The following is a 25,299-nucleotide window of genomic DNA, read 5'->3' on the forward strand; positions in this document are numbered from 1 at the left end:
GATTTCAAGCTGGCTGAAGCATAGACATCAGAGACTTATTGTTAATGGCGAGTATTCTGAGCAGAGACAGGTTACAAGCGGTGTGCCACAAGGGTCTGTTCTGGGTCCTATTCTATTTAATATGTTTGTGAGTGACATAGGGGAAGGTCTGGTAGGGAAAGTTTGCCTATTTGCCGATGACTCTAAAGTGTGCAATAGGGTTGATATTCCTGGAGGGGTCTGTAATATGGTAAATGATTTAGCTTTACTAGATAAATGGTCAAAGCAATGGAAACTGCAGTTTAATGTTTCCAAATGTAAAATAATGCCCTTGGGGAAAAGGAATCCTCAATCTGAGTATTGCATTGGCAGTTCTGTGTTAGCAAAAACTTCAGAAGAGAAGGATTTAGGGGTAGTGATTTCTGACAGTCTCAAAATGGGTGAGCAGTGTGGTCAGGCGGTAGGAAAGGCAAGTAGGATGCTTGGCTGCATAGCTAGAGGTATAACAAGCAGGAAGAGGGAGATTGTGATCCCCTTATACAGAGCGCTGGTGAGACCACATTTGGAGTACTGTGTTCAGTTCTGGAGACCTCACCTACAAAAAGATATTGACAAAATTGAACGGGTCCAAAGACGGGCTACAAGAATGGTGGAAGGTCTTAAGTATAAAACGTATCAGGCAAGACTAAATGAACTCAACCTGTATAGTCTGGAAGACAGAAGGAAAAGGGGGGACATGATAGAAACATTTAAATATGTTACAGGGTTAAATAGAGTTCAGGAGGGAAGTGTTTTTAATAGGAAAATGAACACAAGAACAAGGGGACACAATCTGAAGTTAGTTGGGGGAAAGATCAAAGGCAACATGATAAAATATTATTTTACTGAAAGAGTAGTAGATCCTTGGAACAAACTTCCAGCAGACGTGGTTGGTAAATCTACAGTAACCGAATTTAAACATGCCTGGGATAAACATATATCCATTGTAAGATAAAATACAGGAAATAGTATTAGGGCAGACTAGATGGACCATGAGGTCTTTTTCTGCCGTCAGTCTTCTATGTTTCTATGTTTCTATATAAAAATAGAGGAGAAGATATATGAAAGGAAGAAAAGATATATGATATATGAGATAAGGGGAGACAATTGGACAGGGGAAGAAAGGCACACTAGTGCACTTATGTACGCCCCTTACTGACCTCTTAGGAACCTGGAGAGGTCAATCGTGGATAGTCTAAGGGAGAAATGTTGGGGGTTAGGGGTTGACACTACTGAGTCCGGTAATGAGTTCCACGGTTCGACAACTCGATTGCTAAAGTCATATTTTTTACAGTCAAGTTTGGAGCGATTAATATTAAGTTTGAATCTGTTGCGTGCTCTTGTGTTGTTGCGGTTAAAGCTGAAGTAGTCATTGACAGGCAAAACGTTGCAGCATATGATCTTGTGGGCAATACTTAAATTGTGTTTTAGGCGTCGTAGTTCTAAGCTTTCTAGATCCAGGATTGTTAGTCTATTTTCGTAGGGTATTCTGTTTCGAGTGGAGGAATGAAGGACTCTTCTGGTGAAGTATCTTTGGACGTTTTCGAGGGTGTTGATGTCCGAGATGTGGTATGGGTTCCAGACAGATGAGCTGTATTCAAGGATGGGTCTGGCAAAAGTTTTGTAGACTCTGGTGAGTAATGTGAGATTGCCGGAGCAGAAGCTACGTAGGATCAGGTTAACAACTCTAGAAGCCTTTTTGGCAATATTGTTGCAATGGGCTTTAGCACTTAGGTCATTTGATATTAGTATTCCAAGATCTTTTACTGAGTGGGGGTTGGCTGTGAGATTTTGTTTATTCAGTTTATATAGGAGGTTTGGATTCTTTTTGCCGATGTGGAGGGTAGAGCATTTGTTAGTTGATATTTGAAGTTGCCAGGTGTTAGACCAATCTGAGACAAAGTCCAGGTCTTTTTGGAGAGTAGATGTGTTGTCTGTAATGTTGAAAAGTTTTAAATCGTCGGCGAAAAGAATACATAAAAGTTACCTTTTATTTTTTTAAAAGAATAAAGCCAGGGTAATGGAGAACTGTAAATTAATTGGATCCTCTCTGGATATAACATTGCAAAATTTGAAATTCCAAAATCAGAATTCAGAGGGAGGAAAAATTATTTAGTGCTCTTCAGCATAACAAATAATTTCAAGTATAAGCACTACATAAACAAACCTCTTATGACAATGTTAATCTCACAGGTCCTGTTATTTCCAGCCAAGTCAGTGGCTGTATACCGAACCAATGTTTCTCCTTTGGGAAAAAGATCTCCAGGTGAGTGAGTTTTAGTTATTCTTAAGGCAGATCCTGAAATAGTTAGAAACAAAGAGGGAAATGGAGATGATTTCATTTCCAATGCTCTTCAAAGCCACAGGCTTCACATTTATAACATGGAACCTCAAATAATGCTGCTGACCTTTAAGTATCTGGAGTATAATTTACAGACTATGTAGCCTGGTTTAATAGAATTCATTAATGCCTTTCAACTTAATATGATTAATCAGTCCTCAAATTATTTTTATTTACCAGGACAATACAATGAATGAAACAACTTGTTCTACTCTTCTAAATTCTAAATGTACATTGGATTTTGCAGAACATAATAAATGATTGAGTTTTGCAAGAAAAAATATTAAATGTGGATTAAACTCTTGTTCTAAATAGTAAAGTAATGGAAAATGTTATTGTTCTTTATTAATGTTACTTGGAAATCCTTTAATGTGCTTCAAACATTAATTTATTTATTATTTATTTATTAGATTTGTATGCCGCCCCTCTCCGTAGACTCGTAATGTACTTTAAACATTTGTACTTAAAATATCCTGAATTTTCTATTTTAATCATGCTAGTTAGGATAAAGAAAGATGCAATTTCTTAGCTTCATCCTGATATGATAGCATTTCCTACAGAAACACTTCCAACTGTTTGCCAAAATTCATTTGAATGGAATCCAAAATAATGCCCAAAATAGGTAGGAAAAAAACCTATAAAAAAAGAGTAACTCACCTGAATTGTCTGAAAACTGTGGTTCATCCCACATTACTCTGTGCTCCTTCTCAGTGATTTGAATTGGTAGTGGAGATCTGCATTCATCAATTACTGGGGGTTCCATGTCTGAATATTTGAAGTTATAAAGAAGAAAAAAAGCAAGAAAGAAAGAAAGGAGGAAAAGAAGGAAAGAATGAAAAAGAAAGAGAGGGGAGGGAGGGAGGAAAGAACATTGATTTTCCATACAAGTTTGAAATAGTTTCTCCTTTTAGACTTGAGTGAAACATAAACATTTTCGTATCAGTATGTTTGCAACATGGATATTTAGATCATGTTTAAGACTGTGTTAAAACATTTAAAGAGCTTGCTATGCAGCTTCCATCACAACAGATATTTATCTGTTCTCCACAAGCCTTCAACCATCAGACACTGTGCAGACCACAGTTGATCTTATGCATATGTACCCTGGAAAGAAGCTCCAGGAAATTAATGGATAGTACATGTTTGCAGAGGCAAGCTTTTAACTTCAGACATATGTATTCAATAACACCATTCACCTGATAAGAATCAGCATAGTGCTTTAATAGTGTGCAATTATGAAGCTTTAGTGCAGATAAAACATGGCCAGGAGGTTCAACAGCCCATAGATGTCCCACTATTATCTTAAAGGATGTATTCATAAAATCTTACAAAACAAGACATATCTATGCTTTACCCCAAACAAAAGAGAATTGAGAACTGCAGGAATTTGGGGCTTACGCAAATATAAAATGGATGATAAAAATGTAAACTGAAAGACAGAAATATGTTTATGATATCTTTAAAATAGCAAAAGAAATATGTATCAAATATCTGTTATAAGAGTAAAAAATATGAGGCACAAAGAAACTCCCAGACTCAGAGTGAGTCTGGAAATTGTAAAGTCAACTAAAACTGCAGAAAATTAGCAGCGAGATTTCTTGCCATTTTGAGACAATAGTGTAAGCACCAATATAACGAAAGTGCTTATGCTTACATGTGTAAGTCCAGCATCTGATTCAACACAATCTTTTTAAACATTAAAGTTCATCAATTTTCTAAACAAGTTGGGGGAGGCCCTAGCAAAAAGTTATCCATAATTGTTTTATCAAAATACAAATTTTGACCTTATGCCCAAGGCAGACCTGTCTCTAATTGTTAACCTTCTTCTTGGTTCAAGAATATAATAGAGGTAATCCTTGATAGAGGTAATTACTAAGTCAGCGACACCTGAATTTTATTACCTCTTTCATCACTGTTGCTAAGCAAACCAATGCTGTTGTTAAACAAACTAGCGTAATTTTCAGAGTATAAGACACACCTTTTTGGGGAGGAAAATAGGGGGGGGGATCTGCCTATCAGGTATTCATCTGGCTAGTCTTTAGTCTGGTCAGCTTCATTACATTATTTTATCCCCTGGTTAGGGCTTAAAAAAAACCTTATTCGGAGGGAATAGCAATGAAAAAAACCTGAAAAGACTAAAGGCTGGAAAACACCTTCAGAGGGAGTAGCAATGAAAAAACCTGCGAACTGGGAAGATCACTAGTGCCTCATTAGGTCTGAAAAAAAAAGCTTTGAAAAAGCTACATTCATAGTATAAAACACACCCAAATTTTCAGCCTCTTTTTGGGGGGGAGGTGCGTCTTACACTCTGAAAAATATGGTATGTGATTGTGCAGTGAATTTGGCGTCCCCATTGACTGCTTGTCAGAAACCAGCCGGGAAGTTGCAAATGTCAATCATATAACCTCAGGATGTGGCAATCTTCATAATTACATGCTAGTTAACAAAGGGCTGAATTTTGACCCCATGGTCATGTGGCCATAAGTTACTCTTTTCAGTGCTGTTATAAATTCAAATGGTTAGTAAATGAATAGTTGTAAGTCGAGGAGTACTTATAAAATATTGACAAAACATAATATGCAAAGCTCCTGCAGCAATTCTGAAGTTAGGGCATATTTATATGAAATCAAGTTGTTCTTAAAGTAAGAAATACACTTTTATTTTATAAAACAGGTTAACTAATTCAATTAAAAGAAGATCATTGTTTAATTGGCATTGGGCTGCTGTATTTGAACCAGTTTTAAAGATTAAAAGAGATATTTCCAGTTTCACTGTTATTAAAAGGGAAAATAATTTTCCAGGAGTATATTAATAACAGCTTTCAACATAAGGTGGCTTTACATACTGACAGAATGTTTACAAAACTGGAATTTTATTTCCTTACAGATGCAACAAAATGCAAGACTGAGCTGTTTTCAGGTGTATTTATGATCAGTGCTAGGGTGGCTGGATGGGTGAGGAGCTGGCCACCAAATCTAATCTAACATACTAAAGTATATATATTTTCTCAATAGCACTCACCAATCACTTTGATCTTGAAAGAGCAGCTTGCCTCATTGCCAGCTCTGTCTGTTGCTGTATATGTAATGTCAACTTCTCCAATTGGGAAAAGGTAGGGTGGTATAAAGGCTGGAGTAACCTGAACTAACACCTGTAACAGGATCAATCTTAGTAAAGGTAGATGAAATACTGGAGTAAATTCTTAGCAAAACCTGAACTTAAATATCAATAATAATCAATTGTCATCTCTGTTGTCACAGTAGAAGAAATTAAGATTAAGCATGGATTTCTTTCTTGCAATTAAATGTCTGTAGAGTTCTCAGTCATCCAGGTCATGGTTGTCCCAAAGATCCTTTTTCAGGAGGCAACTGGACTTTCTTGTATTATTTTTTGGAAGACAAAGAATATAAATCCTTCCATTCCCCACCAACCTGTCAGAGCTGAAGATGTTTCTTGGATGAGAAGCGAAACATCTTCAAAGAAAAATACAAGAAAGTTCAGTTGTCTTCTGAAAAAGCACTTTTGGGACTTCCTTGCAAATGCTTTTAACTCCTTCTTAATTCAAAGATGATCTTTGGTGACAATGTTGCAATACTCCATGAAATATTGTAGTACATTGACTAAAAAGCGATCTGAATGTTACATAAAATACATACAACTTGTATTTAAGAAGGATGAAGGCAAACTACTTGTCCTGATGAAAAAGTATCCATGTACATTAGTGAAACAAATTCATGCAGCTATTTTATTTAGCCCAAAACATAGAAGAAATACTTTTCAACAACAACAAAAAATCTTGTTCTGTCATTATCTTCCTATACTGATGAATCATACAAATGTTGGCTTAATCATCTTCATCATCTCTTGCAATTAATGTACTAATTTCTGAAAGTGCAGTTTACTTATGTTATTTCAATAATGACTAACATACACACTGATGAAAAACATAGATTGCATTCTAATGTTTGCTTACCTCGTCTCTAGAATTATCAACTGCCTCTGGAATCTGCCAGCTAATATTTGCTGAATTCTGGTTTTCCAGAGTTGATGTTTCAATATCATTTGGACAGCTAATCTGTGGAGGTTTAATGTCTGCATACAATACATAAGACAAATTTGAGCATCTGCATTAAAAAGCATTTTAAAATGATCTATTGAAAGACAATGAAATGAAAAGAAAGAATTGTAAAATTATACACATATTATACTGAGCTACTTATTCATAACCTGAATAAAGGTTTCTGAAATTCAGATCCATTATTTTTTATTTTAATGTAAGAGTAGTCCTTGTACTCTTTTTACTCTTTTTTTAAGCAAGAATTACATCTATAAGCAATAACTGCTTATAAATTATCAATTTTATGACAAACAACGTATCTGGCTAGAGCAGGGGTGTCAAACTTGCGGTCCATGGCCCAGATGCATCACGTACTGGCCACATCCACTCCTGGTTTAGCGAAGCGGAAAAAAGTTGGGATACATCACATGACAACAAGAATTTGATACCCCTAGTCTAGAGTCACTGTGAGTGGGTCAGCAGCTATATAATTTTTTTAAAACAAATAAATAAATTCTACAATCTAACATATCTGCAGAAATAGGTATAGGATTTTCATTTTATGTTTTAAGATGTAAGATCACCTTAGAAATAACCAGATTTTCCTTCGGATTACTTCTTACAGTCTGTAAGAATGTACCATGCTCTAAAACAGTGTTCATTTATATTGGATAACTTTAAGATGTGATGATTTCAAATGCTGGCTGGAGAATTCTGGGAGTTGAATTCTGCACATTTTACACTGTTGATTTTCACCTCTCTAAAAGGCTCAAGAAACTGGGCAAATAAAATAGGTAGCAACATGCCACATGGCAAGAAAGCACTGGGTAATAGCATAGTATTTAGCATTTAGATGTATATACTGCTTCACAATGCTGTACAGCACTCTCTAAGCAGTTTACAGAATCAGCATATTGCCCACAACAATGTGGCTCCTCATTTTTCAACCTCAGAAGGATGGAAGGATGAATCAACCTTGAACTTTCTTAAATCCTGATTTCTGAAACCAAAATAGATAAAGTCTAGAGCAGGGATGTCAAACTGGTGGCTCATGGGCTGGGTGCATCATGTGCAGGCCACACCCATCCTAGCTCTGCAAAGGGGAAAAAAGTCACGAAATGCCACATGAGGCAATGTGACGCCACATGATGGCAGTGTGACTCTAGAACATGAGTTTGACACCCATGTTCTAGAGAATATATATATAACTGCCTTAAGCCAAGTAAAACCATTAATTAGTCCACAAGTGTGGATTTTAACTAATATATAACATCTGTATTAAATTTCTTTGCAATTCTGCAAGGCCACATTCATCACAGAAGTTGGTGCATTTAAACTAAATTGTGATTTTGTCTTATTACCCATCAAATCCTATTTTAAATGAGCCAAAAGAGTAATGATGTCTAGGATTAACCCTACTACAAATGTATCATTTTACCACAGCTAAGACTAAAAAAACGGAAGGAGGAAGTCACATCATTCATCCTGTAACTGAGGCATTGATAAACATCATTTCTATTTCATGCTGGATGTAGGTCTCAAAAATTTGTGTGGCTTTTAGCTGAAACAAACAGTGCTACTACAAACCTATAATTTCAGGGCAATATTTATACTGTATACTGATGAAGCTTTACTTCTATTAGATCTCTGGCTTTATGCAGTTTAGTTTTCTCTCCCTCAAATAACAATGTAAGTTCATTTGAAATCACCAGCATAATAAAATCAAAGGTATCTGAAATAAGAACCAAAATATAGGTTATGAAATGTTTAAACTATTTCCATATCCTCCCTTAACATGTACACAAAGACAGATTTTTTTAAAATTGGTCACATTATTGCTAATCATTTCAATCTTGGTTTCTCTGATCGTGACATTATTTACTATATGTTTCTTCAAAACATGTTAAAAACTCTTCTCTTTTTAATGAGAGCAAATTATTATCAAAATCCATACCTTTGCAAAAAGCTATTTCCACATTTTCACTCCATTTTCCAGTGTGTAAACACCTCAGGTCTTCTGTTATACCAGATAAAAGGAATCCATTTGGACAACTGAGCCTGCACACAGTTCCATATTTTGATTGTTCAAGTCCACAAATATAAGGGTGAACAATAACACCTTTTGGTTTTATGAAGGCAGGACAGTGCAACTCTAGAAAAAGGAAATACATTATTGTCAACATGCACAAATGGAAAACACATTCATACATTGGACAAATGCAAATATGGAAAGATTTCCACTGTTGTTATCTCTGACTCTAGGTGGTGGTGCTCATCTCCGTTCAACGTTGTCTGGGGCCAGCAAGACTATATGCCAAGGCACATAGAACCTTCCCACCAAAGTGGTACCTATTTATCTACTCATATTTGCATGCTTTCTAACTGCTAGGTGGGCAAGACTGGGGCAAAAAATAGGAGCTCACCCCGTCATGCAGTGCTCGGGTCTTGAACCCAGGCTGTCACCTTTCCAGTTGACAAGCTAGCATCAGCATTGTATTCTCTTATAAATGCAAATATGTACATCAAAACTTGAGTAAATGTTGCAAATGAAGTATAAGAGAAAATCAATATAATCAGTTATTTTAACTTGTTATAATGTTTATGTTTTTATAACATACAATAATCAGCAATTATGTTTGGAAAGTTCCTCTCTGGAAAAAAAATCAGAAATTTTTCATCTGGCTTGTACAGTTTTTTTTATACCAACATGTACCCTGTGTAATACATTTTAAAAAGTGATTGTGAAAGGACATAAAGGAAGTCTGCTGAAGGCGGTATGGTAAATTATTTAGAGACAGTCAGCAACCAAACAAACCTGTTACAAAATAAAGGGAACTAAAGATATTCATTGTGCATTTGAAACATACCAACACATTTTGGTTCCTTCCCATCCCACTGAGAGTTGCCTTGACAGGTAAGTTTGGTGTGGCCTTCCAGTTCGTAGCCTTCATTGCAAGTGAATAAGCACACAGTCTTATAAGAGATCTCACTTAATGAGCAATTAATATGGCCGTTTTGAGGGGTTGAGAGCTTGGGGCATGTGCGAACTGAAAGGTTAAAATATATGTGTAAGCATTTTCAGCAAGAGTAACAGATACGAAGAGTCAGCTGAGTAAGATACACATGTCATGTCCATATTTTTGTCAAACACACACACACTTCAATTAAACCATGTGCAAGAGATTTAAAGTGAAGATTGGAATATTATATCTTCAACATCAATCTTAGGAGATATCCACAGGATAACAATTACAATATAGAACTATAGCTATATATTATCCTGGGAATTTCATACTGTCAAGCAGGACAAGTATCTTACCTTGGAGTATTATTCTCACACCTAAGATCCTAGAACCTGGATAGTGAGAACAAAACTTCACACACACACACCCTTCATTACTTTTACTTCCATCTATACTGTAATATTAAAAAAACCAATCTCTTTATCTACTTTTACCCACATCCTTTCTTTTCTTCTATGTTCTTTCACCTTTGTTTTCTTATAATTTAAAACACATGATTGAATCTTGAGGGGTGTATGTGTGTGTTAAATAGCCTTACTTCTACAACACCTGCCATTCCATTCTTTGGGGAAATGATAAAGATAATGTGTTATATAGTGACTTTTGTCTCATATAAATTGTGGCAAATGTTCCTTCATAAACTTTTGAACGAGGCATCTTTCAATTCTGAAATGAAAGAGATCAAAACCTGTTGGTTGCCTTTTCCAAGTACAGTCCCTATTTCCAAGAAATGTCATAAAAAGCAAACTTTGAGTTTCTAAAAAAAAACAAAACCCAAGAGTTTAGAAATCAAGATATGTTAAAAAAGGGGAGCCTGATAGTGCAAGGAACATAAGCAGCATCCAAGATAAGAAAACTCTTCTCTGAAGGGAGACCTTGTTCCAGTAAAAGTAAAAGTGTTGGTCACTTCTAGTAAAATAAATACATAGAGTAAATAAGGAGCAACAAGCCAAACCTCAGTACAAGAATGCCTGATTAAAGCATCACTGGAGTTTATTCTCTCCCCACTCTCAAATGGCTGAAAAATATCTTGAAACACTTCCAAATTTTTGTAAAAGTTTTTTTTTCTGGGAAAACACTCATCATTGACTATTTGAAAGATGTATTTGGCCCCTCCCTCCTATTAATTAAAAAAAGAATGGAGGTTTCATCTGGAAACAAGGGGTTTCAGAAATCAGGATTTAAGAAAAAAACCTGAGATAAGTTGACGATGTATAATTTTTTACCATGTTGCAACAGAGACCAAATATTACAAAAAATGTTCAGAAAAAAGCAAAGGAATTTGTTTTTCTTAGTTTTTGGAGACCTGACAAGATGAGCAGAAAGAACCTCCATGTGCCAAACTTACAATCAGCTATACAGTAAATGAACTAGTGACATATCAAAGATGTGCCAATGAAAGAGCACTAACCAAGAAAAGTAGGCACAAAATACAGACAAATGCTCAATATTTTAAAGTACAATGGCTCTCTACAATTCTCACTTCTGGCTGCAACAGCGAGTGGAATTCTACCTCATCTGTCAAAGAAACGAAACGAAAACTACCTTGTTGATTTCACAACACACAAAGGACTCACATTCATCCATCTCTTTTCTGTATTGTGAATCTTGCAATCCTAGTTAATTAATTTTCACCATAGTGGGCATTCTGCCTATAGCATATTCACGTTGCTAGGGATGTAGTACAAGCAGGGTTATAGTATTTGCCTGTGTATGCATACAGCAAAACCCCAGAAGCTTCACTTGAATTTATTTAAATCATCTTCCCAGGATCGGATGGTGGCTGTGTAAACTGTTCACAGTTATCTCTGAGTGCATGTGCACTGACAGCCATTTTACTTTGAGTATACAAGGATGGCACTGAACAATTGCAGGAGCCTGGGAAAACACAAAGATGCTTTCAAACTTCAAAAAGAAGTGTATCATGCACCCATGTTCTACAAAGCATCTTTTCTGAAGTATTTCCACAACACCAGAGGTGAAATCCAGCAGGTTCTAACAAGTTCTGGAGAACCGGTAGCAGTAATTTTGAGTAGTGCAGGGAATGGGCAAATACGACCCCTGGCTGGTCCCAGAGTGGAGTGGGAATGGAGATTTTGCAGTATACTCCCACTAAGCCACACCCATCAAGTCACAACACGCCCATCAAGCCATGCCCACAGAACTGATAGTAAAAAAATTTGGATTTCACCACTGCATAACACAAGTGAATACAGTGGTACCTCTACTTAAGAACTTAATTCGTTCCATGACCAGGTTCTTAAGTAGAAAAGTTTGTAAGCAGACGCAATTTTTCCCATAGGAATCAATGTAAAAGGAAATAATGTGTGCAAACCCATTAGGAAAGAAATAAAAGCTTGGAATTTGGTTGGGAGGAGAAGGAGGAAGAAGAGGAGGAGGAGGACAGTCACTGCCGAAAAAAGAAGGTGAGGTGAGGAGGATCAAAAAAATCCAAAACTTTAAGGCTTAAAAAAAAAAGAGGGACTCTGAGGCAGTGAGGAGGAGCATGCGCTTTCCATACATCCGGCGCGAGGCTGCCTTCCATACACTCTCATGCCAGAGAGAGAAACCCAGGCAGGTGAGAGGGGGAGCGCCACCCAAAGGTTCCTCTGGCAGCTCAGAAAAGCCTGAGATGGCCGGGATTAAAGGGGAAATGGTAGGAAACTGGCCGGGCCTTCATGCCGCTCTCAAATTTCCTGGGAAATTTTTCCAGGCTCGGGTTCTTAAGTAGAAAATGGTTCTTAAGAAGAGGCAAAAAAATCTTGAACACCCGGTTCTTATCTAGAAAAGTTCTTAAGCAGAGCCGTTCTTAAGTAGAGGTACCATTGTTTATGCATGTGCAAAACAATGACAGGTTGCCAACTTCTTTGCCACAATTTTGCCTGGCTTCATTGTGTTTTTTAGCTGTGTAGTGCTTAGTGAAATACGTGCACCATATTTTCCTAAAAGAGCAAACAAAATGAAACTATACAAATTCAAAAACACAGTTGAAAAAAAATAATATTTTTCTGTTTCTTTTCATGATGTAAGTGATCAAAATCTGGGAGAAAGGCTTTTGTTGCATTCCTTTGATTTCCCATTTGCTCAAAACATGTTATATTAATGTATAAGTGGAGAAGAGCCACATTTTAAAGTTGAGAATAACAACTAAAACTATACATACTGCTGGAAAACCAAGATCAGAGAGGATAAAAATGTTATCTTTTAGACTCTTCCAAGGAAATTAATGGAATAAAGAAGCAAGTGCATTAGACCCTAGCTGTTAAGGCCAAAACATATGAAATCTTTTACCAACTCATTTCCATAAACATTTCCAATAATGAAGAGAAAAAGCAATTTTCTCTTCATGATTTCTATAGAAATTGTACTTTTTTCTCATTTGTTGTTTGAGTTAATGTAAATGAGTTGGTAAAAGATTTCATATGTTTTATGAATTTAATGGATACAATACAGTACAATACAAAACTGTACTGAATCCATTTGCCTGATAAGATCTGGAAGGAAAGGCTTGCAACAGGAACTGATTTTAAAAGAACCCTGTCATCAGGGGATTACAGTAAGGGACCGTCTCTACTCCAGTCCTTGCTGACCCAGAACAGCATATCCTGAGATATCACAATAGTTCTAACTTTGGATTCCAAAAGGCCACGACGGCTTGCCTCTTCTAAAAGTCCTTTGGGGATGAGATTTTTAACTATCTTGACATATGGCCCCTGTGACATTATATACTGGTATTAGTTCTATACTTATTAGGTTTCAATTGAATTATATTATGGGATGTAAACATCAGAGTAGCTTATGTCTGGAATATCATATGAATTTCAGAAAACAAGGTAAGGTTTGGAACAGTGATTAAAAGCATTGGGCTAGAAACCAGGAGGTTTCAAGTTCTGTCTTAGAGATAAAGCCAGCTGGGTGACTTTGGACCAGGCATCTCTCTCTCTCTCTCAGTCCCAGGCAATGGCAAATGACAGTGATACCTTGTCTTACAAACTTAATTGGTTCCAGGACTAGGTTCGTAAGGGGGAAAAGTTTGTAAGACGAAACAATGTTTCCCATAGGAATCAATGGAAAAGTGATTAATGCGTGCAAGCCCAAAATTCACCCCTTTTGCCAGCCGAAGTGCCCGTTTTCATGCTGGTGGGATTCCCCTGAGGCTCCCCTCCATGGGAGACCCCACCTCCGGACCTCCGCGTTTTTGCGATGCTGCAGGGGAATCCCAGCAGGGGAATCCCAGCATCGTAAAAATGGGCACTTCGCTTCTAAGTCTGGAGGTAGGGTTTCCCAGCTAGGGAAGCCTCAGCGAAATTGCAGCATTTGCGAGGAGGGAAAAGAAGTGAAGAGGGTGGAAGTGAAGGAGGAAAGTTAGAGGAAATTAGTCTCTGGGAGTCATATTGAACAAGAAACCCAACACTGGTTAGAAGCTGGGAGCTTGTTGGAAATACCTTCTGAAAATAAGTTTTGCTATAATTGGTAAAGAGGAAGATTAAAAACTCCTCACTGACTTGGGCTTTCTTTGTACTGCTGAAGACATACTGTGACAACTGCTTACATTTGTTGATTGATGTTTTGTATATGCTCAGATTTTAGAAGTATTAGTTGTGGGGAAGATTATTGGTGCAAGCAGTATTTTCAATTTCCTCCTATTCATTCTTATGTTAAAAGTTATTAACAAGTAACTGGATTATTTAACTCTTGTTTGTTTAAATCATAGTAGGCAATTTTCCTGGCCAGAGTTCAGTATAAAAAATAGTATAAGGTTGGGGGTACAGGCAAGCAAGACGCTGAGGATAAATACACAAAAAATTGTTTTCCAGAATTCTTCATACTTCAAACATATGGAGATATATGGAAATGCATGTACAATATTTCCCTGCCCATACAAAGTGTAGAAGATTAACTATGCTGATTCTATTTCTAGTGGAGTTAAGATAACTGCTTGGTAATTTCCCCTGCAGCAGTCCTTTTGGGAGAAGCAACCAATCACATAAAGTATTTCCTAAACTATCCAGAATTAAATGGCTGAATTTTTATTCCTGGTCATTTGTCCATATAACTTTAAAGTTGTATCCAAACATATGCATAAAATATACACATAAAAAGTAATAATCAAAATATGATTAATGACATAGAAAACTGATATTTAATACTCTTGATTCTACTGTGTGCATGGATGAAGTGTCACATTAAGCAAATAAGAAAGAAAACAGCATCCTCATCCCATTAGATTTTTTTTTTTTTAAAAAAAGGCAACCCAACATCAGAGAGGCAAGATAAAAGTTCTTACCTCTGCAAGTCGTCTCTGAACCAGACCAGGCACCATTTGGCTGGCAAAGTCGTATGCTACTTCCAACAAGATCAAAACCAGTTTTACACCGAATTCCACAAGCAGCATTGAAGTAATTGTTGCAGACATTCTGAATAAAATAACCATTTTCTGGAGGCTGCAGCTCAGGGCAATGGACCACTAATTAGAATACACAACAGTAAGGAAATAATTCACAACACATTTCCATTTTATTCAGAACCGCAGTGAGTTGAACAGGGTTTTCTCCCAGATATTAAAGAAATATCTTCTTCAAAAGAAGTAGTTAACAGCTTAACAAGATGTTGGCAGGACGATTTACAAATAGACGAAAGAGAAATGGAAGAAATAATAGAGAATATATACAAGATTAAAAATACGAGAGTTAAAGAGATGAGAAGAAAAATCTTACATAAGTGGTACTATACACCTGTACAAATTGCACACTTCCAGGGGAAAGAGAAGAGTAAATGTTGGCATGGGTGCCAGAAAAAAGGAATTTTTATGCATATGATCTGGGAATGTGCAGAAATACAGAAATTCTGGAAGATAGTCCAGAATGAAATTAACAAAATGTTAAACATCAACTGGATAATTACAAAAGAAACAGCAATCTTAATTAAATAGAGGGAACTAGGAGAACCTAAAGAAATTAAAACTGTAGCATTGGAAAGCGCTCAAGCGGTGATAGTATTAGGATGGAAAGACTCTACAAAATGGACACTACAGAATTGGTACTGGTACATGGTGGATCACATACATTTTGAAATTATGGAAATAAGATTAAATAATTTTGATGAGAATAAACTAGAGAAGCTGATGGTGCGATGGAACAAGGTAAAAGATTATATGTTAAGTAGAATCTGTGATGTAAATACGAAAAATAAATTACAATCACTCTTTTAGTAAAAATCGTTCAAGATAGAGCCAAGGATCAATAGATAGATAAATAACTTAAAATTCTTTGAATCCTTCTATAGGGGTGATGGGGGTGACGGGGTGTGTGTGTTGTTTGGTGATGGGCACATGCACTGTGCACTGTTATATGTTTGTTTTTTGTAAACCTATAAAATCAATAAAAAATTTATTATAAAAAAAAAAGAAATATCTTCTTCAAGATATTCACTTAACCTAAAGACTATAATTTTATTGTTCTTCATGCTATTCCTAAATTGAAAACAAAAATGGGGGGGGGGATTCTTTGCACTATTTTTCAATCAATATCCATTGATTGAGTATGTGGTTTTGTAATCAATAAATTACTGCTTCTATTTCATCAATGTCTTTTTCTGTTTCAAAGGGCAATCTAAGTATATGCCTAAAAATCTTGAAGTTTTTGGAATGCCCCTGAAAGTATCTTAATTAATAATGCAACAAATGAAATAAAACTGCCTAAAATAATTTTTGTCCGCTCCTTCTGTACAATGTAGAGCCATGTGCGCTGGAAACTATGAGCAAAGGATGAGGGAGATACAAATTGGCAATATAATACACCTGAGGAAATCCTCCTGTAAATGATGTGATGTACATCCTTGGACCAGATAGCCAGAAGCAAGGGGGCACTTCTGTGATAACATCATCACATATGTGTCATTATTGTGTTACTGTTGTTTGCCACATGCACTTCTGACACGAAGGTTTCATGGAACAAATTCAAGCAGGAAATATTGCTCGTGTTGTTAAATTTTTCACTGAGTTGTTTCTTTAAGAAGTAGCTTACCTTCACACGATTTACCTCTAGGACGATACCCTTCCTTGCATATACAATCCTCAATAGAAGTACTTCCTGGTGGAGAAGTGTGATTCTCATCAGGACACGAGGTGCAGGTGCTTATCCCACCAGGTGATCCTTCAGGCTTGTAAGTTCCAGATGGGCAGGCTATAAAGCAAAATGTACAGTATATATATATAATAAAGGCAAGCCAGGATTAGGCTAGTAAAGCGCACAACTCTGTGATATCTGCAGTTTTACTCTGCAACTTGCAAAACTGATGACAGAGGAGCCCTGTACTTTATTTATACCTTGCTTCCTACGTCATGATACCTTTGTATCAAAATAGTCATTCTTTGGGAAACCAAATAGTAATATATAGGTAGAAAATTTGTATTATAGAACAAACTCTTTTGGGCTTTTAGGTTTTATGTCTCAAATTAATAAATTATATTTATTTCGTCTTGTTCATCTGGTTCCAATGAATTACATTTTAAATCTTCCTCAGCTTAATTTTTAAAAACAATTTCAGCATGAAGGGAAAATCAATATAAAGAGAACATATTTAAGAGCTACATATTAAAAATGTTTCTATTTAGGGAACTCAATTAGAAGTGGGAAATAATCCCTATATGTCATTTTCCTCCCCATCAAGTGCTAATAGCTGGTCACATTAAAGACTTCTGGATCTCCTATGCTTTGCTGCACATCCTTAAAAACCTATTACGTGTTCTATTATACTACATCTCTCTTTTGCAGAGTGGAGTTGCTACATCAAAAATGTCAAGAGATTTTTCACTACCAGATGATCTTCTGGTGGAGAGGTTCAAAGGAAAAAAGTTATTTAACTGCTTGGAGCAATCAGCAAATTCACACAAGCATGAACACACACACATATTAAAAGGCAGAAAAGATCAGTGGAAAAACTCATTAAACTCTAAAATTAAGATTGGAACAAGAAAATAAAAATTTTAACAACATGTATAAAATAAAATAATGAAATATTAAAATTTCCCAATCAGTGAAAAACAGCTTATTTTACTAATTGCTTTGGAATAGGTTTCTTAACTAAAACAAACAAAAAAATCTTAAACCTAAAAAACAGAATTTGAAAAAATAACAAATGACTATAATATAATCGATAAAGTATATGGGTAGTTAGGAAATGATGAACAGTTTTTAATAAACTATACTTGCTTGCAAATTTCCCATTTTGTTTCAATATTATCAGTTTCTGGAGTGATCACATTAGCAAAAACAGATGTTGTAGTGGACAGTTTATTACATTCATACCTATTTTACAATACAATAGTTACAGTTTGATCAATCCCCATGTCTTTTTCTTACAAAATTTCATCACATTTTACTTTTTCAATCTACAGTATATAATAATTTTTAAAGATTTTTAATGGTCTTTGTTCATTCAGCAAAGATTTTATTTATTTATTTATTTATTCAATTTTTATGCTGCCCTTCTCCTTAGACTTAGGGCAGCTTACAACATGTTAGCAATAGCACTTTTTTAACAGAGCTAGGCTATTGCGCCTACAATCCGGGTCCTCATTTTACCCACCTCGGAAGGATGGAAGGCTGAGTCAACCTTGAGCCGGTGATAAGATTTGAACCACTTACCTTCAGATCTACAAGTCAGCTTCAGTGGCCTGCAGTACAGCACTCTACCTGCTGCACCACCCCGGCTCGTATTGTTTATTTTATTTATTTTATTTATTATTTGGATTTGTATGCCGCCCCTCTCCGAAGACTCGGGGCGGCTCACAACAAGTGAAAAACAATCCAATACAATCCAATTAATTAAAATATTATAAATTTAAGAAAATCCCCTATACTAACATACACACATACAAGCATACCATATACAACTTCAACGTGCCCAGGGGGAGATGTTTAGTTTCCCCATGCCTGACGGCAAAGGTGGGTTTTGAGGAGTTTACGGAAGGCAGGAAGAGTAGGGGCAGTCCTGATCTCCGGGGGGAGTTGGTTCCAGAGGGCCGGTGCCGCCACAGAGAAGGCTCTCCCCCTGGGGCCCGCCAACCGGCATTGTTTAGTTGACGGGACCCGGAGGAGGCCCACTCTGTGGGACCTAATCGGTCGCTGGGATTCGTGCGGCAGAAGGCGGTCTCGGAGATATTCTGGTCCAGTGCCATGAAGGGCTTTAAAGGTCATAAACAACACTTTGAATTGTGACCGGAAACTGATCGGCAGCCAATGAAGACTGCGGAGTGATGGTGAAACATGGGCATACCTGGGTAAGCCCATGACTGCTCTCGCAGCTGCATTCTGCACGATCTGAAGTTTCCGAACACTTTTCAAAGGTAGCCCCATGTAGAGAGCATTACAGTAGTCGAACCTCGAGGTGATGAGGGCATGAGTGACTGTGAGTAATGAGTCCCGGTCCAGATAGGGCCGCAACTGGTGCACCAGGCGAACCTGGGCAAACGCCCCCCTCGCCACAGCTGAAAGGTGGTTCTCTAATGTGAGCTGTGGATCGAGGAGGACGCCCAAGTTGCGGACCCTCTCTGAAGGGGTCAATGATTCCCCCCCCAGGGTAATGGACGGACAGATGGGATTGTCCTTGGGAGGCAAAACCCACAGCCACTCCGTCTTATCCGGGTTGAGCTTGAGTCTGTTGACACCCATCCAGGCCCCAACAGCCTCCAGGCACCGGCACATCACTTCCACCGCTTCGTTGACTGGGCATGGGGTGGAGATGTAAAGCTGGGTATCATCGGCATATTGATGATACCTCACCCCATGTCCTTGGATGATCTCACCCAGCGGTTTCATGTAGATGTTAAATAGCAAGGGGGAGAGGACCGACCCCTGAGGTACTCCACAAGGGAGAGACCTCGGAGTCGACCTCTGACCCCCCACTAACACCGACTGCGACCGGCCAGAGAGGTAGGAGGAGAACCACTGAAGCACAGTGCCTCCCACCCCCAACCCCTCCAACCGGTGCAGAAGGATACCATGGTCGATGGTATCGAAAGCCGCTGAGAGATCGAGGAGCACCAGGACAGAGGATAAACCCCTGTCCCGGGCCCGCCAGAGATCATCCATCAACGCGACCAAAGCGGTTTCTATGCTGTAACCGGGCCTGAAGCCCGACTGCTGGGGACCTAGATAATCGGCTTCTTCCAAGGACTGCTGGAGCTGGAGTGCCACCACCTTCTCGACAACCTTCCCCATGAAGGGAAGGTTGGAGACTGGACGATAGTTGTTAAGTACGGCTGGGTCCAGGGAAGGCTTCTTGAGGAGGGGGCGCACAAGCGCTTCTTTATAGAGTGATGGAAAAACTCCCCTCCCCAAGGAAGCGTTAATAATCTCCTGGGCCCAGCTCCGTGTCACCTCCCTGCCGGCCGAGACCAACCAGTTATCACTATGTAGCAGAGATGGCGAACTTTTTTTGGTTTGTGTGCTAAATGGGTGTGGGGACGAGTGCTAGCATGCGTGCATATGCCCACACCCCTTGCCTCCCCCTACGCATTTGCAACCCCCCGTGCTGCCCCCCACGCATGCGCATAGCCCATTCTGAAGCTTGGTAGTCAGTAGAGGGTTCCTACTCATGTGGTCCAAAGTGCCGCATCAGTAGGAATTCACTAATGCAATTTTTGGCGATGTTTTTCCAGCATCTCCGTGTCAGAAGAAGCCCTCCGGCTCGCCCTCAACTTAATGTCTTCCTCCGAAGCACAGCTAAGAAGCTCCTTCTCAGGAGATGCCAGAAGAAAATTGCATCAGTGGGTCCCTATCGGTGTGGCACTCTGGAACCCACCACTGCTGGTAGGTGAAAAATATGTCCGAACATACAAACCAGAAGTGCGTTTTTCCAAAGTTCCAAATTGTCTGTTGGGGATTTTTTTTGCCTCCGGGGATTCAGGGAAGCTTCCCTGAAGCGTCCAGAGGATGAAACAGCCTTTCCTAAGGCCGAAAATCAGCTGGCCAGTGCACACATGCACGCTGGAGCAGAAACATGGAAATGTCTCCTGTTCCCTCTCATATGGCTCTGTGTGCCACCTGTGGCATGTGTGTCATAGGTTCGCCATCAGAGCTATTATCTTTGTCCCCCAGTTAGGGTATGGGCCTAACTGCCTCAACTACATCAACTATTGAGATTCAAAATTGGAGACCCCAGCCTAGTTGAAAATTACAGACCAATCTCTTTATTGTTGCATCACCTGCAAAGTCATGGAATCAATAATAATAATAATAATAATAATAATAATAATTATTATTATTATTATTATTATTATTATTATTATTTTAAAAAATTAGATTTGTATGCAGTCCCTCTCTGAAGACTCAGGGTGACTTAACCAATCCATTACCCTCCACAACCTACCCTTTGACATACAATATGGTTTCAGAAAAAAAAATCTTGCAATCTGCAACTTTTACACTGTAAAAACATATGGACTACACAACTCGACCATGGCAAGGCAACAGAAGCAATTTACACAGATTTCTGCAAAGCCTTTGGCTCAGTGATACATGACAAACTATTTCTAAAAGTAAAATCTTATGGCATTTCTGGACCCCTGCACAAATGGATAACTGAGTTCCTGTGAAACAGGCAACAAGTGGTCAAAATATAAAAAGCAACTGTGTCCTCTTTGCAGATGATGTGAAACTATTCAACACCGACAATGCTACTACCCTTCAAAAAGTCCTTGGCTATGTATCAGAATGGTTAAAAAAGTGGCAACAAACAAATGCTCAATCTTACAAATTGGCAAAAACAATCAGAACACAAACTAGATGATCACAACCTTGTTGACGATCCTCACTCAGTAAAGGTCCTTAGAGTATTCATCTCTAATGATCTAAGTGCCAGAGCCCACTGCAACAGCATTGCTAAGAAGGCTGCTAAGAGTGATTAAGCTAATATTGTGTAGCTTCTTCTCTGGTAATATTGTATTTTTAACCAGAGCATATAAAACATTTGCTAAACCAATTCTCGAATAGAGCTCATCTGTCTGGAACCCACACTACATATCGGACACTAAAACAATTGAGAATATCCAGAGATATTTCACGAGATGAGTCCTCAACTCCTCTGTTCATAATAGACAACCTTATGCCACCAACTTGGACATTTTGGGACTAGAAAATTTAGAACTACACTGCCTTCGATCTGATTTAAATGCAACACACAAAATTATCTGCTACAATGTCCTACCTGTCAATGATTACTTCAGGTCCAACCGTAACAATACATGAGCTCACAATAGACACAAACTTAATGTAAAATGCTCCAAACCTGATTGCAAAAAGTTCGACTTCAGCAACAGAGTGGTCAATGCCTAGAATACATTACCTGACTAGTTTCTTCCCCAAAGCTCCAAAGGTTTAACCTCAGACTGTCTACTGTTGACCTCACCCCATTACTAAAAGAATGTAAGGTATGTGCATAACTGCAACAGGATGCCTACTGTCCCTGTCCTAATGTCCCCATGTATTCGTAAAATATAATGTACCCATAACCATGCTTGTATTTCTTATATATTCACAATGTTCATACAATACTTTGTCTGTAATCATATACACACTTGACAAAATAAAAATAAAAAAAATCTACAAATCTGATCATCTAAATTGGAGGTATGTTTCCCAAATGATTGGTGCATTAGCTTTCACTTCTGTTAAGAGATAATAAGTTTCAGAAACAGTTCTGTCATATGTTGAATAATAATCACACATTCCTTGGATTCAGCAATAGTAATAAGTGAAAGAGAAAAATCTTTTGGTAGCATAATGACTTCAATTCAATTGTAAATTACCAAATCTAAGAGTGGTTTTATGCCCTATAATTCCTTTGCTTTGAAGTGCACTTATTTTTTTAAAATAGTGTCAGCCTGTATAAAGAAGACTGACTTTAAATTTTTCAATAGTCTTTCTAAAATTAGATAACATATTCTTGAGGGAGAAAAATTAAACAATGCTAACTAGCTAGCACTTCCATATATTCATTCATAATGCAAACTGAGACCATTTAAAATAGGAAACCCACCAATCCCCAGGCCACAGACCTGTATCTGCATGTTAGGAACCCCCAGTTTGTGGGGGAAAATAGTCTTCCATGAAATTGGTCCCTGATACCAAAAAGATTGGGGCCCTCTGATTTAAAAAACCAGCAAAACAAACAGTTCCAAGTATGATAGCTTAAGCTTCCTACTACTCCAAGGACTGGAGGAAAGTATCTTTGGATATGCCTCTCCTGAGTATTTCTTGTTTCTCTTTTCCTCTGGACAGAAAGCTCATAGATGCAATTTCCTTGAACTTTACTTGCCCTTTTGGATCACCCTCTATTTACAGTAGTTTTAATAGGATTATTTCTATGAATATACTGTATGATTAGTGTTGGGTGAACCGAACCCACACAATTCGGGTCCCTACCGAATTTTGTGGTGTTCAGCATGCCGAACCTGAACCCGAATTTTTTTTAAAATTCGTGATTTAATTTGGCATTCGTGCTAAAAGCCACTGCCCGGCTGTCATTTGCTGAGAAGAGGAGGAGGAGCCAGGCGCCGGTGACGGCAGAGGAAGGCGAACATTGGGGAGATGTCAGCCGGTCGGGAGGCACAAAAGGAGCTGGGAAATCCATGGAATCCAGGAAGTGATCACCTTGGCGTCCTTAGCAACCTGCCAGTGTACATGACATCAAAGCTCCGCCCCCGGAATCTCTTCATGGGAGGGATTCCCCAGCTCCTTCAAAGGGAGGTCTTTTCATGTAATTTTTTTTTATTTTTACAAAAAAGAACGCCGCAGCGGTGCTGCAAGCAAAGGGAGGTCTTTTCATGTAAAAATAAAAGTTTTTATTTTCACATGAAAGGACCTCCCTTTGCTTGTTGCGCTGCTGCGGCGTCCTTTTTTGTAAAAATAATTTTTTTTTTAAACATGAAAAGACCTCCCTTTGAAGGAGCTGGGGAATCCCTCCCACGAAGAGATTCCAGGGGTGGAGCTTTGGCACCATGAACCGTTCGGGTTCGGCTGAATTTTGCACGAAGTTCATCCGGACTTGCCGAACCCGAACACCGTTGGGTTCGCCCATTACTATATATGATGTATTAAATATAATCCATTAAAGGGAATGAACTGGAAGGTTCCAACTAGGATTACTTCAAATTTCCCTGTGGAAATATTCATACTGTCTATGTGTAAAGAATACTATTTTAGAATTTTGATCTTTATATATATATTTTTTCAATGACACTAATATTTAATATGAATTTGTAAAGTACTGTATATTATAAAATAAAACTGATATGTTCATATAAAAGCACAGTGCAAAATATATCATGTGACAAAAAGGCTTATTTCTATGGCCTGGAAGCATATCATATTTTTCGGACTATAAGACAAGTGTATAAGGCGCAACAAGATTTTGAAGAGGTAAGTAAGTAAAAAAAGCTTTTTTTCCTCCCCAGCCCCCAGGAGTACTATGCGGGCCTCCCAAACCCTCTTTTTGCACCCCGTTTTTGACTTCTCCCAGCCCCCAGAAGCCTCTGTGCACCCCATTTTTTTTGCAAAAACAGGCCCATTTTTCGCAAAAATGGGATGCGGGGATGGAGTTTTAGAAGGCCAAAAATGGCTGCACTAAGGCAAAAAGTTGCCAAGAAGAAAGAAAAGGAGTAGCAATGAGCCCCAAAGAGAGCTCACCAAGTTTCTGAGAGTGGAGAGACACAGAGACAGAGAGAGATATAGACACACACACACACACACACACACACACACACACACACACACACACACAGAGCTTTAACTGAAAAGCATCCTCCAGGTGGTGAAAGTTCCCCATGCACATTTTAAAGCTAGAGCTAGACGTTGCAGGCCTGTCCCCTTTCTGTCGTCTCCTCCTTCCAGATCCCATTCCAACCCCACCAGCCCTCATGATAGCGAGGCCGGCGTCAATCATAGCTGGGTAGGGCCAATGTCTCAGACTGGAGAGCAGATTGCATGTCTCCCCAAACGACCAAGGCATGCCCAACAGCAACAAGGGCTCTAAGAAGCTCCAGGAAGAATGAGGCACCAGAGAATTATCCTTCTTCATCCCCCGCTGTTGCACTTAGGTGCAAGTGAGGAGTGAGGTGAGGAGTGACTGGGAGGCGAGGGTCAGGGGCGGAGCCAGTCAGTGATGGGATCACCTGACAGGGAGCCACAGCAGAGGGCCCAAAGAGCTGCATGCTGCTCTGGAGTTGCAAGTTGCAGACCCCCAGACTAAGGTAAGATACCACCTCCTCCCCATGTGCATCTTGTCCTTTCCTCCCATTTTTGTCAACCGTCAAGAAAGCTATTAGCAGAAGAATAAATATCATAGCACTTATTGCATAATTCATAATGCATTTCTTAAACTGATAATTCAATTTTCTTTTAATCGGGGCTGTAATTTTCCAATTGAGTACATAACCTTCAAAGGTTTGAAAGTATGTCTGCTTTCAGTTAGCAGGACTCATGAAAGTATTGTTTTTCAATTAATTTTATGTTATAAATACATCATTTTTCCAGAGTATTGTATGCCCTTTGGGACAAAACTAAAGCGAAAGTTCTCTAAGTTAATGATAAAAATAGATTTCTCCTAATGATTATGAATGGCCTAAAGTTGACACTGAAACCATACCAATATTTCTAATTCTAGACATGATTTAAATAACGGCTATGTGCCAGAAGAGCCAAAATAATGATTAAACTCCTGATTAGGGAAAATAAACTTTGCTAGGGTTTTTCTGTTTATTTTAAAAACTGTAACTAACTTTGCAAGCTTACTAGGCAAAAAGTGCTACAACACATAAGTTTTATTTACAGAGAAAATATCTACAAACCTCTTACATC

General features: G+C 38.3%; 1 protein-coding gene across 1 annotated transcript in view; it reads right to left on the reverse strand.

The window, feature by feature from the left end:
• Window positions 1-25,299, reverse strand: part of SVEP1 (sushi, von Willebrand factor type A, EGF and pentraxin domain containing 1) — a 145,319-nt gene that overhangs the window by 85,280 nt on the left and 34,740 nt on the right. Inside the window, exons 4-11 of the mRNA XM_070742445.1 lie at window positions 16,465-16,623; window positions 14,727-14,906; window positions 9,284-9,463; window positions 8,371-8,568; window positions 6,333-6,451; window positions 5,381-5,510; window positions 3,017-3,124; window positions 2,186-2,317 (exon numbers count right to left, since the gene is read on the reverse strand). Coding sequence (XP_070598546.1) covers window positions 2,186-2,317; window positions 3,017-3,124; window positions 5,381-5,510; window positions 6,333-6,451; window positions 8,371-8,568; window positions 9,284-9,463; window positions 14,727-14,906; window positions 16,465-16,623 — 1,206 coding nt within the window. The remainder of the gene's footprint in view (window positions 1-2,185; window positions 2,318-3,016; window positions 3,125-5,380; window positions 5,511-6,332; window positions 6,452-8,370; window positions 8,569-9,283; window positions 9,464-14,726; window positions 14,907-16,464; window positions 16,624-25,299) is intronic.

Source organism: Erythrolamprus reginae, chromosome 2 (assembly GCF_031021105.1).
Source record: "Erythrolamprus reginae isolate rEryReg1 chromosome 2, rEryReg1.hap1, whole genome shotgun sequence".
Lineage (NCBI taxonomy): Eukaryota > Metazoa > Chordata > Lepidosauria > Squamata > Dipsadidae > Erythrolamprus > Erythrolamprus reginae.